This window comes from Parus major, chromosome 5 (genome assembly GCF_001522545.3).
Source record: "Parus major isolate Abel chromosome 5, Parus_major1.1, whole genome shotgun sequence".
Lineage (NCBI taxonomy): Eukaryota > Metazoa > Chordata > Aves > Passeriformes > Paridae > Parus > Parus major.
Window position 1 is genome coordinate 28,347,583 of NC_031774.1, and position 12,529 is coordinate 28,360,111.

General features: G+C 44.6%; 1 protein-coding gene across 1 annotated transcript in view; it reads right to left on the bottom strand.

Annotated features, from left to right (window-relative positions):
- The window catches only part of PLEKHD1 (pleckstrin homology and coiled-coil domain containing D1), a 29,809-nt gene extending 19,499 nt beyond the window's left edge, over positions 1-10,310 (bottom strand). The window contains exons 1-3 of the mRNA XM_015630465.3: positions 7,982-10,310; positions 1,249-1,342; positions 238-327 (exon numbers count right to left, since the gene is read on the bottom strand). Of these exons, the coding sequence (XP_015485951.1) occupies positions 238-327; positions 1,249-1,342; positions 7,982-8,130 (333 nt within the window). The 5' untranslated portion in view covers positions 8,131-10,310. The remainder of the gene's footprint in view (positions 1-237; positions 328-1,248; positions 1,343-7,981) is intronic.
- Between the last annotated feature and the right edge of the window lie 2,219 nt (positions 10,311-12,529).

Below are 12,529 nucleotides of genomic sequence, written 5' to 3' on the forward strand. Positions count from 1 at the left end.
CTAGTATCGTAAACCCTGGTGTCAGAAAGTGCAAGTTTCCTTGTTGGTTGTCAAAGCAGCAGCAGAGCCTTGAGGGGACTTGGGATGGTAAGTCACCCTTACTCTCAGGATGGTCTGTCCAGGGAGGATAGGCATACCTTGGAGGGGAGGGAAAAGACTGCCAGTCCAGCTCTGCTCATCAGCATTAAGCTGTTCTGTGGTGTTTGGAGCTGTTCAGAAGAAAAGAAATGTACTTACATGGAAGTCTTCATGAGAGATCTTTATGGCGTAAGGCATGTTGGCCTCTTCCTTGGGCTCCACAATGCAGCCTCCCAGGGGTATAACACCCTGGAGAGAAACCAGAGCACTCTGATCAGTCAGAGAAAACAAGTATAACTATCAACCAACCAGGAACTGAACTTTCACCCTCAGTCACTTTGTTGGCCACTGCCCTGCCTTGGCTACCCTAGGAGAGGCAATACACACAGCTCCTGAAAAGTAGAGGGACTCTCATTACCACCAGAAAACCCTCAGCCAGTATCTGGAAGGGGGTAAAGATGGCAGTCCTGCCCTCAGCACGGAGGAAAAGCTGTTAGCTAGAACATGGAAGAAGAAACTGTTTCTCATCAAGAAGCAAGTGATCTCCCAACATTGCAGATTTAGTGTGGGATCACAAGAGAGGCTGTGCATTCATTACAGCCACTGGCAGCAGCCAAAACCCCACCTGTGCTGTGTGGGGCACACAGGCAGCTGGCAAGCCCTAACCAGGATGGGTGAAATCAGCACCTTTGGAAGCTCATGTGCTACATCAGCCCCCAGAAAGTACAGGGGACAAAAGCAGGCTCAGAGCACAGAGTCCCCCTGTGGAGCTCCGAGCAGCAGAGCTCCAGAGGCCACTCAGTGCTGAGGGCAGGTGGGCTACCCAGCTGCTGACAAGTGCAAGTACAGGTTAGGAACAAGGGGAAAATGGAGCTCTTAGCCCCACCACTGGCTTTGCCAACAGTATTTTTATAGCCACAGAATTAGTTGACTACATGATGAAAACAAGGGAGTACGTCTACTATCAGGTGAAAAAAAAATAGAAGTCGTATGCCTGTTGAATCATTAAATATCCTGAAAAGGTACTAACATGATTCTCTCTCTTCTGAGGCTTCCCTGGACCTGTGAGATGTCTGGGATTTACCTCTTCATCACATGCTGGGCCCATGGAGAAAGGGGGAAGGAATGCTAAAAACAGAATAACTCCCTTCTTGTGCAAACACTGCTCACCTTGGGATGGATATTGAAGTATTTATTGCTTTCAAAACTCTTCTTCTCACTCTCAGCATAGTACAGCAGGAAGCTTTCCTTAATGATGAAGAACCTTTCAGACAGAGAAGGGAAACACATTCTGGTGAAATGGAGGTTGTGGTTCACAGCACAAGAAAATCTCCACCTAACTAAAGCTGCTTTCCGAGCAGGAGAGTTTACTACTCCTAAGACTAAGGTGAGGTGTCTCCCTTCTGCCCACAGCCAAGAGCTGGTGCTTAACAGCAAGTGCCAAATTATTGGTGTTTGTTCAGCCCAGCAGGCACACACCAGAGCAGAGGGCACACCACAGCACAGGTGCTCACAGGGCACTGGGACAGCACACTGCCCAGGACAGGAGCACACACTTTTGGCATCTCTGTGTGTGCCCTCTCTGGCTCGTGTGTTGAAGTCAACCTATTGACAGAGAGCTGCTCTTTTATTCAAGGGTCTCTTGCATGGGCTAAGACCAACTAAATGCTTATTTTGCAATATGCTGCCTGCCACCCTCTTCCCTCCCATTTCACAGTAAGCCAGAAGGGAAGTGCTTCCACTCTAGCAGAGAATCACAGCCTACCATCCCCAAGTGACTCTTGAGGGAAAAATTGGCCACCAAAGCACTCAGAAGCAGAAATAAACTTGAGAGATATTTTTAAGCAGAGCACCTGGCAAACTCTCCTATCACTGACCTTCCCAACTACAAAGGAAATTGAGTATTTCTTTTCTCATATGTGTAACATTAAAATATGCCTTGTTCTGCTCACTTAGCCTTAGGTTATGCCCTGGTGATCATTGTGTAGTAGTCACAAGATATCACAGCTTCTCTAAACCAAGCCTCTAACTTAATGGAGTGTGTCCTCAAAATTATGATTAAAGGAGTGCCACCTTTAACCTATTTGGATTTTTGAAATGCCCCTGGGAGAGTCCCTCCTCTCTTCAAAAATTGAGGTTGCACATGATCTGCAGTCAGTGGTACAGTGCAGAGATACCTGATTTAGTTTCAATTTGGTCTGAATCTCTGCAGCACTCAAAAATTATGAAAAGCAGCTGAAAAAAAAAATGGGGACAAGTGTAGTAGGGAGGTCTCAAAAAAGTAAATGTCAAATAAAATGTATTGTTCTGTTCTATACATATTTTCTGACATGAGAAAGAGGGATTTGGGAAGAAAGTGAAAGGCAAGAAGGTGAAAAATATTTTAAAATGCCTCTTTACATGTCACAAAATACAGCTTTGTAAATCACTTTCGTGTGGTCCTGAGGACAAGAGATCATGAGGAAACTGGAAAGGATAAGGCATTTCTGTGAATATCAAGAACATTCTCAAGAAACCCTCCCGTTTCTGGGAGGGAGCAAGAGGAGACTTCTACAGGCAGTGCTGCCCACTTGTGCAGCCTAGGCATTCCTGCACCTTTCCTTGAAGCCACCTTAAGTAACAAGTTACAGGCAGAGGGGGCTGATCCACAAGGACAATTCTAATGTCTTCAAGTGCCCATCCCCTCCCTGTCCTCTCCTGAAGGGGGTGGGTTGTCAGATGCAGCCAAGTCCTGCTTTCAGTACAGATGAGCACAGCAATCTGGTACCAGTTTAGTTCCAAAAGCTAAAGAAAAATGCTGAAGCTGGCAGAGAATTATCATAGTCATAATAAAATAATATATAATTAATAATAAGAACTGTTATTATTTTATTTGGGTGAAAACTTTATTGCTTCCATCAGCTTCTGTCTCTTGCTCTTCTGCTGTGGCTCTGGCAAGACAGATGAAATTGCCAAATGCCATGGAAACAGAAACCAAACTCTGTAAGAAAGTTTTCCTCAGAGTAGCTGCGCCTTTCTGTTGTCTCCAATTCTATGTTTAGTTCAAGAAGGACTTCATTTTTTAGAGAGAAATGTTGCCTTACCTGCACATTAAATGCAGAAATAACATCTTAAAAGAACAAACCTGCCTGCCCATTGGCCTGTGCTCAGTCCAGTGAGTCGGGGGAACCAGATACTGTGGGCACAAGTATGGATCTAGAGATGCCAAAAGTCAACACACCACATGAAGCAGGGAAAGTCTACTCATCACTTCCAGCACTCTTTTCAGTCTGAGTAACCTCAAAGAACATTTGCCAGACAGGTAAAGATACTGATCTTTAATTCTGTGTGATTTTTCAGTCTAAATGTTAACCTCCAGTTAAAGCCAGGGGCTAGTTTGTTACGTATTTTTTATTGCCCAGTGCTGATAATCCTCATGTTGTAGATTATGCTCCAATGGAAACCAAAATCAAAGCAAAAATAAGAACAAAACATAGCACAAATCTCTGAAAATTGATGTGTCTCTCACAGATAAATGAACTTTTAGATCCCTGACCTCACAGATGTGGAGAGAAAATATGGGGATTTGGGGTGAAAATATACAAAATAAGAGTTAAAAAAAAAATAATAACAAAATCCCACTGCAAGTAATTAAGGAAAAACACTGAAAATCTGGATAGCTTGTGCACATAATGTATTTATGCTCAGATCATATTCCCTCATCTATCCTTACCTGGAAAGCAACGCCTGAGCAACCAAGACTGTCACTTTAAATGACCTTCAGGACAAAGTCTCCATATAACAATCCAGGGACAATTGATGCAGCATGGTGAAAAGAGGGATGAAGTAAAAGAATAGAGGAGAGAGTTACAAGACTCAAGAGCAGGTTGGAGACTAAAGCAGGAGCCAGTGTGAGGAAGAGCAGAAAGGGATGGCCAAGGGAGAATGGGGAGAGACACCCAGCTAGGTGTGTCTAGGACTGTGACTGGGGGATTGGAGACACTGAACATGTGTCTGAATTAGGCACAGATGTGGCAGCAAGAGAAAAGGGAGTGCTGTAAAGGCAGGGGAAGATTTTGAATACAAACAAGAACCCAAAAAAGAAGCAATTTAAAAACAGAGCAGAGTTCAAAACTTTGGAGAACAGCAGCAAAATTATGAGAGGTGAGACAGGCTGGCAGAGGTAACACAAGAGCCATTCATGTGGTCAGCTGCTCTGGTCACCCATCCCTGCTGCTGGATCCTGCACTCAGGAACCACTGAAACCACAGTGTAATTAAACTGGAATAGTAGAGAAATGGTAACAATTTGAGTGATTTGGATGTAAAGCAGAAACAACAGCTCTACACTGGACAAATTGAGATACCTGATCTCTGTGGAATAGGTGCTCTCTTTGTATCACAGAGGGCAAATGAAATTAATTAGCTAATCTTTGTACAAGTTTTTGACATGACACTGGCCCAGATGAAGTAGTTACACTATAAAACTGCAGCAGTCTCCCTGGTCCTTTATTCCGATGGTGTTTCTCTGGGCCAGGAGCACAGGCAGCAAACCCCATTTACTGGATCAGCCCAGTACTCTATCCCTGGGGACAGCTCGGGGAACCGATGGGCAAATGATCTGTATCAGCACAACGATCAGAACCCGCAGTCCCTGCCCCTCACTCTTCCCCGAAGGGAGTGGGAAGCGGTGGATGCTTCCTGCCAGTGACAACAGGGAGATTCCAAGGGCGACAGGGAAGCGCTCTCGCAGCCCCTCTCCTGCTGCCCTGTGCTGCACACGCACGCTGCTCTGCAGCTGGGGGTTCCCAGGGGGTTTCTGGGCAGAAAGCTGTCCTAAACAATTGCCTTTTCCATCTGTCCTGTGACCACACTCAGTGGCTGTTAGTAGCCACTGTGGAAAACAAGGTTACGTGCCTGCTTCGCAATGCCACAGACAGGACTGGTTCAAGAAAAGACAAAAAAGTCTCTCTAAACTGTGCTGTGCTTCCCTCCTTCCAGCCTGTCATCTCTGATGGATCTGTAGAGAGATAAAGGCATATTTTGAGCTTTGTTCTCTCCCATTTTTAATTTCTTGTGCTTCACCTTGCTTTTCTGATGCTCAATTGTCCAACAAGCAGAAGCCCCTTCCTGGCACTGTCCCATTGAACCCCAAAGTCTCAGCCATGGATGGTGACAGTTTAGAGCCTGACATTTCTATATGGGACTGGGATTATTCATAGTAAAGAAGGACATGCCACTTCCTTCCTGGAAAGCTACAGCACCCTATTCATGCTGTATCCAGGGTGGGTACACAGATTATGCATTTCACTCCAGCCTCTGTGGCAGGCTGGTGCCATTAGCAGTAAAACTTTTGTAGTAGGAGAGACTAAATTACTTGTTATGCATTGGAAGGAAGAATGGGGTGCAGCTGTTCTGAAGAGGACGACCATTAGTCAGGGACTGAGAATATGATTTTTCCAAAACCACTCCAGCAGTGACCCAAGCTTAGACTGGTCAAAAGCACCAGTAAGCTCAGCAAACAGTTGTTTCTCTGTTGGAAGGATATTACTTTACAGGGAAAGAAAATTGACATTAGGAATAGAACTCCCTTTCTTTAAGTGATAGGCATTAGGATGCTGCTAATGGCACTTCAAAAATCAGTTTCTGAAAGGCAGCATGCTCAGATGTCAGCCCTAGCAGATAAACACAGCTACACTGGTCCAGTGCCAGAAGCATCCAGCCCACTCTCAGACAGTACCTGAGGCAGCACACAAATATTTGGGCTTCAGAGCAGAACATTGCATGGGCTAAAGAAAGGAGTGAAAATGCTCCAGGCAGCTGCCTCGGGTCAAGTTTAGCTGTCTCCCCAGGTGCCATCAGATCTAGCCCTGACTAAAACAATGCTCTGCTATCCCTCCCTGAATAACTTCTACTGCTGTAAAATTCCAAAACCTGGGACTTCCATCACCAAAGTACTGGACACCATGCTCGGACACTTTTTCCTTGGTCTGCTATCTAGTCAGATTCCATTCTTCTCTTAAGCTGTTGCTTCTCAGTTTCTCCAGAAAATTGCTGCTACAGCCAAATGAATGGGATCAAGCCAGTAAATATCATGTATGTCCCACACAGACCCATCCTCATGGCTGATGGCCTCATGAGATCAATCCTCCCCTGAAACACTGTTTTATCTCCCATATCTTGAAAAGACTTTCCTTGGGAGTGGGACTAGTAGTGTTGTCCAAGATTTCAAGACAAAACCCACATTTATCAGAGACCAGATCCTCAATGACATCAACCAATAGTCAATTTTTTTTTCTTAATTTAACTGGAGTGGGAAACATCTCTTCTCCTTTTCATAAAAAAATGTACTTGACCAGCTATGTGCTGCTGGGCAGGGGGGAAAAGAGGGGGAAATGAATGAATTGCTCCTTATCTCCCCATAATGATTCGTTATAATAACATGCAAGGTTATTATATTTTAAAGAAAGTCTCTCCCATGATAAAACAAACAAATCAACAACACACTGTTCCTGTTATTCAAGTCTTTTTACCCCAGAACTCACTTCCTTACAAACCCTTCAGATTTCATGTTCAGCTCTGACTGACCTGTGTCTGGTCCCCCAGGACCCTCAGCTGCTGTGCTTGCAACTAATCTTCTATATCATCCCTGCCCCACAGTCAGCTCCCCTTCTGTTCCCAGCTGCTATCACTAAAATATTTACCACTTGCCAAAGATGGGGGTGACTTCTAGGAATAGAGCAGCACTAAATAAATAATGACAGAGAGAGCAGAGATGGGCCATTTGCCTGCAAGAAATTTTTATTAGGGAGAGCCTTTTAAGAATGCCTCCTCCATGGCAAATTACCTTCCCCTCTGTTATTCTGTCCACTTCTTTACTGTAACACAATCACATTCGTTTCCAGACATAATTCATTTATTTATCAATATTTGGGAGCTGAGTAGGGAGCATCAGCACAAATTCTTTTCTGGGTGAAAACAGATTGTTCTTGGCATAGGAGGGAATAAAACCAACACACAGGTCAAAGACTGCTACAAACACAAAACTGCTTCCTAAGCAGTGTGTTTTTTCAGGCTATGCCATCTTCACAGACAGGGCAGCAGTACGGTTACTACAGAGAGCAAAGCTGGGAAAGCTGGCTTTAGAAATAGATTGTTTGTACCTACACTGCAGACTGCAGCAAAGGTACTTACCCACAAAAGGCAAGTGCCAGAGATTTAGTGATTTGCTTAAAGAAACTGCACCAACTCTATAAACTTAAAACCGACCTACCACTTCAGTATTATAGAACATACTCCTGTCCTTGGTTAAAGGTTATAGCAAATGCTTTCCAGCTCCAAACTTCCTGGCTGCTGATAGATAACACACAGCAGCTTACAGCTCCCTAACACCAGATGGGAGAGAATTCAGAGCCACCTTCTCCCCAGGGAAGAGTCTGCGTGTGCTGTTGCAAGCACGCTGTCACTGTCAGGCAGCAGAGCAGTACTGGAGCTGGCCCACACAGCCCTGCAGACCACACACACACACATACAGACCCACACACAGTCAGCTCAGCCCTGCCAGCTAGCACCCAAAGAGCTTTGAGTGCTAAAACAAAAAGGTCAGGCAGTTTAGGGGCAAAATACATGAGCTGACTCTTCCCCTTTCGTGAAACTATCATAATTACCCAGGGGAGGCAGCTAGTCTCTATTCCCACCCTGGAATAGTGCACATAGCACTAGGTCTGGACAGAAAGAAGAGAGCACAATGGGGTGCCACGTGTGTAAAGCAGACTCAGAACATCAAGGAAGCTACACCCCAAGTTTTACCCCTTGCCTCTGCCTGGCTGGCTGCACTTGAAGAGTCAAGCACCCAGGTCTTAACTTATCCCAGAACCCTTAGGCTTTGTGTTTCACCAGAGCATCCCCCAGCAACTGTGGCTTACCTCCTGGACCATTTGGCTGACTGCCTCCCAAAGGGTCTCTTCCAGAGCACACCGTACAGCTGCACTTTGGTGCTGATGTCCAGAGCATCCGAATCTGCCTGTTCCATGGACGGAGAAGGGGACACAGAACTGGATTTTGAAGCGAACATTATAGATGGATCTGGTTCTAACTCGCCCCCTCTGCGTGGCAGCTCAGGGAATCCGATTAAATGCAATGAACCAGCAGGATATAACCAGCCCAGCAGACAGAGAGACTGGGCTTTGGTTTGAATCAATAACTTGACTGCTCAGCACTCAGTCAGTAATTCTCTCCCTGATGCACAGATGATGAGAGTTTTCTCATTGCGTATTACTTCCTGATGCATTGCCAGCAGCACACATCCCAGCCCAAGGGAAAAAGAAGAGCGAAGAGAGTCAGACATCAGAAACACAGAGAGGCAGAAAGAGCTCATCAGAAAGAAAGCTCTCAGCAATAACATAAGCCAAAATACCTCTGCACCAGAGCCAGCTTGGAAGGTTATTTCACTCGACATTGCAGCACTCCATGCAGAAATTAGGGCAAGACGGATGTTTTACAGGCATCTCTGACACATATTCCCAAAATCTTGCGCTTGGAGACAGGTTCTTCTCATTTGTCCTGAGGAAAATTGGGGCAGAGTGAGTGGGAGCCAGCAAGTTCAATCAGACTCCCTCTGTCTTCAGGAAGGGTGAGGAGGCCTCGCTGTGCCAGCCTGGCACTGCCCACCTGGGGAGAGTTCACGTGTCTGCTGGCTTTGGACTGGGCAGTGTCCATACTGCACGCCTTGCTCTGCCTTAAAGGGCCATTGCTGATCAAAGTTAAAGCAGAAAATTCTGCCTGCCTTCATCCTTTGCTGTATCTTGGAGAGGTGGCAAGAACAGCCTCTGCCCTGCCTCTTAGGTACCAGCTCCTTCTTGGCCCCAACACAGACACATAGGAGTATGACACAGCTCAGGTCCATGTTCATCTCCTGCTCAGTACTCCCGCAGCAAGCTTTTTCATCTGGTTCCCTATGTCCTTGTTCCTCTCTTGAAACCTTTTCTCCCCTGCACAGATACACACAGTTCTCCAAAAGAACCTGTCTTTTGTAATGCCCGTGGGGAAGCAGTTTAACATGATACTGTTCTTTACTGCATCCTGCCTCCCCTCCAGGATTAGAATTTAGAGAAGGATCCCATCTGAGGTTTTGGGATATCCTATAACCAAAACAGACATGTACATGCTGTATGGCATGTATGCCATAGATGCTGAGGTGTCTGCTCCTGATTTAACCCTTGCCATCATATGTGAATAGATTTTGATGCTGTAATTGTTGGATGTCAGCCCTTCCCAATGCAGTTGTTCAGAAGAGACAGAGTGCAGGCATGCAATCCTTTCCTGATCAGAAATCTGGGATGTGCAACAGGCTAGGTGACACCACGGGACATGGGCTCACTAAGCTTTATACAGCCAGAGGCACTTGCAGAGCATCTTAAAGAGAGGAGATGCAGGTTCACAGGCTGCATTCAGTATTAGAGAAATCAGAGATGCAGGTCCCTGATAAAAGTCACAGTTGATCAATAGATGAGTCAGCAAACTCCATGATTTGTTACTTTCTCTCACCCTGGCTTTCACCAACCTTTTGGTCCCAGACAGGGCATGTCCCATCTCAGAGTGACATTAAGGAGAAGAGAGCAGCAGATAATGCCTCCATCTCACCGAAGCTCTAACTTTTGAACACAACACTGCATTGCAGAAGAGAAGCATTAATGCTATAGATGCCATTCCATACATAGCACCAAGAAGGAAATATTACTCATAACCAGGAGAGGGAAAATTTTTCCTCATATTTTGTTGCACAAAGGGTAAAAATTATTCTGGGCCCTCTGGCCTCACTCTATAAATGTGGAATGAAAAGCCACAGAGCTCCCATGTAAAGATGATCCAGTGCCCCTGCCACTGTACCGCACAAAACCGCAAAGATCTGACAGCAGTGACCTGCCATGAAGAGATAGAATGAAAAACAAGGGTGAAAATCTTTCGTATTTTTACCTCATACAGACTAAGAGAGTAAAGAAGTTTCTAGCTTTGAGTATCAGAAAGTGAGATTTTTTTTTTTTCCCTCTGGATGCCTCTAAGACAAGCAAGGGACTGAGAAGTTACAGCAAGTTCCCTAAAGTCAACAGGAGAAGGAAAGAGCAACTTCCTTTTGTCATGTGACAGGCCAGCAACTCTAGGGCAGTAGATAGCAGAAAGGTGAATTTAATAACTGCTGGTGTCTGGACACAGTGATTTGTAGTAATAGGGGCTCTTTTAACATTTTCTTTATGTGTGCACTAATCTAATGAAGGGGAAACACAGCTGTACATCCTTGAGAGACAGCACTGGGCCTTAAATCAGAAAACCTTTCTTTGGAGCAACAGGCTGCACTGGTATGGCAATTATTGTGCTAATATATTGTCTTTATTTTTCCTACACATCAAGACAATAAAATTTTGCTAAAAAGCAAAAGCAGACAGCAGAGCAAGCTATACAGAAGTAACACTTCTCAACAGAATATCCTGAGTCGAAAGGGACCTACAAGGAGCATCAAGTCCAATCCTTAGCCCTACAAAGGAAATGCCCAAAAATGTGCCTTCACCACAGGCCACCCTCCAGCTCAAAGATGCTCCATTTCAGTTTAAGGAGACACATACTGGCTAACTTCAGCTGCTGAGGAGGCTTGCAAATTTATTTTTTTTTTTTTAAGTGAAAAGTTATACCTTCAAGTTCTGGGCAGCCTGACAATACTGTGTTATGCAGAAAAGAACAAACTGCTTCTTGGGCTGAGGCCAGTAAATTGAGATGGATCAGAGCTGCTGCAGAGTTGGAGAGATTCAGATCTTACCTTCCAGTAAGGTAGAGTCCCTTTCCTTTTACAGCTTCTGATAGGTTCCATACCCATTTTTAACCCTGAGAAACATCAGCAATTATGGGAGTTATTAGCAGGTACCCAAACAATGTGGAGAAGTAAAGCCCAGCTTCAGTTTCATTTATGATTAATCATTCTTGCAAAGACAAAATGTTACAGGTACTCCTCAAAGTGATTCTCCAGCTTCCTAGGTGCACAGCTGTGTGCAGAGGCTATTTTAAATAGAAAAACAACTACCATCAATTCACCTCTAGTGAGATGCACAGAGCATGTCTCTTTTGGACAATGATTAAATTGTCGGTGTCAGATGGAAAGTCAGAGCTGTTCTGCACAACTCAAAGAAAAGATACTCAGCAAATGGCATTAAAGTCAAGTGCCTCTGTAGATTTGCACCCCCATCAGACATCACCCTTACAGATGTATAACCCCATTTGACATCATCCCTTGGTAAGAATTACAAGGTCTCAGTGACATGTTCCAGCCAAAGGCCTTCACCAGTCCCAGCCCTTCAAACACACTCAGATCCATGCTGGATGGCCCAGGAGTCATGTAACTATTTGCTCTGGATATAGCATCACTTCAGAAGACTTAGAGGAAGACAGAAAATATGATAGCAGTTTACTGAAGCAGAGAATTGATAGCAAGCAGCCAGCCCATAACTTGGCTTTTGGGAGGTAGCTTTCTCAGGAACTGACGCCATAGTCAATGACTATTTCTCTCAGCATGGAATTATTTTTTTTTTAAACCTACTAAGATACCACTTCTGCAAGAAAACCCATTTACTCTGGTGTTTTGTTTTGTTCAACAAATATTTCTGCTAAAAAGCTGTTTTTCAGAATATATAAGAATGGTCAGCTACCTTTGAAAGCTTTCTCCAGAAGACAGCCCACAGGCTTCCTGCATGGCACCAGTTTTTCCCTCCATCAAGCCAAAATACCACAAAATGATCACATGGCTGACAAACAGAAAATGTTTGGGGCTTCAGTACTTCAATAGGCTGCTTATCTGACTGAGGCTGTCCTGTGCAGGGCCAGGAGCTGGACTTTGATGACCATTGTGGGTCTCTTCCAACTCAGAACATTCTATGAATCTAAGCATGTAACTTGATTTCCCTCAGCCACCATTCCTCATGTGTGACACTGGTACTAAATCCAGAACACAAGAATACACATACCAGGGCAGTAGTTTGGGTGCCACAGGCAGCCAAAAAAGTCCTGCAAAAGAGGATTTATTAGCATTTCCTTGGCAGAATAATGGAGGGGAGAAATGCAATACCTCTACATATTAAGACAGACAAACAACCAGAGAACCACCAGCACATATCACATCTGACAGAAGAGTCCAGCAAGAAGCAAATGAGAACCAGGGCTGCCTGTTCTGAGGAAACACATTCTTTAGCTGTTTCAACACCAGTTAGCATGTCTGAATTCTCCCAGTTTCTAAAAATAGGTTAGCTGCTGGATTTCTATCCACAAGGTGTTTCTTAACTGCAAAGGTTTCAATATTGATTGCAATCCACCAATTTCTACCCACTTTGTAGAAGGAGAGTTCACAGGCTTAACTTTTAAACAATAAATACATATCCAGGAAAAGAGAACTGGCCAACCCGTTTTTATTTAATCTGAAGTTCATAAAATGC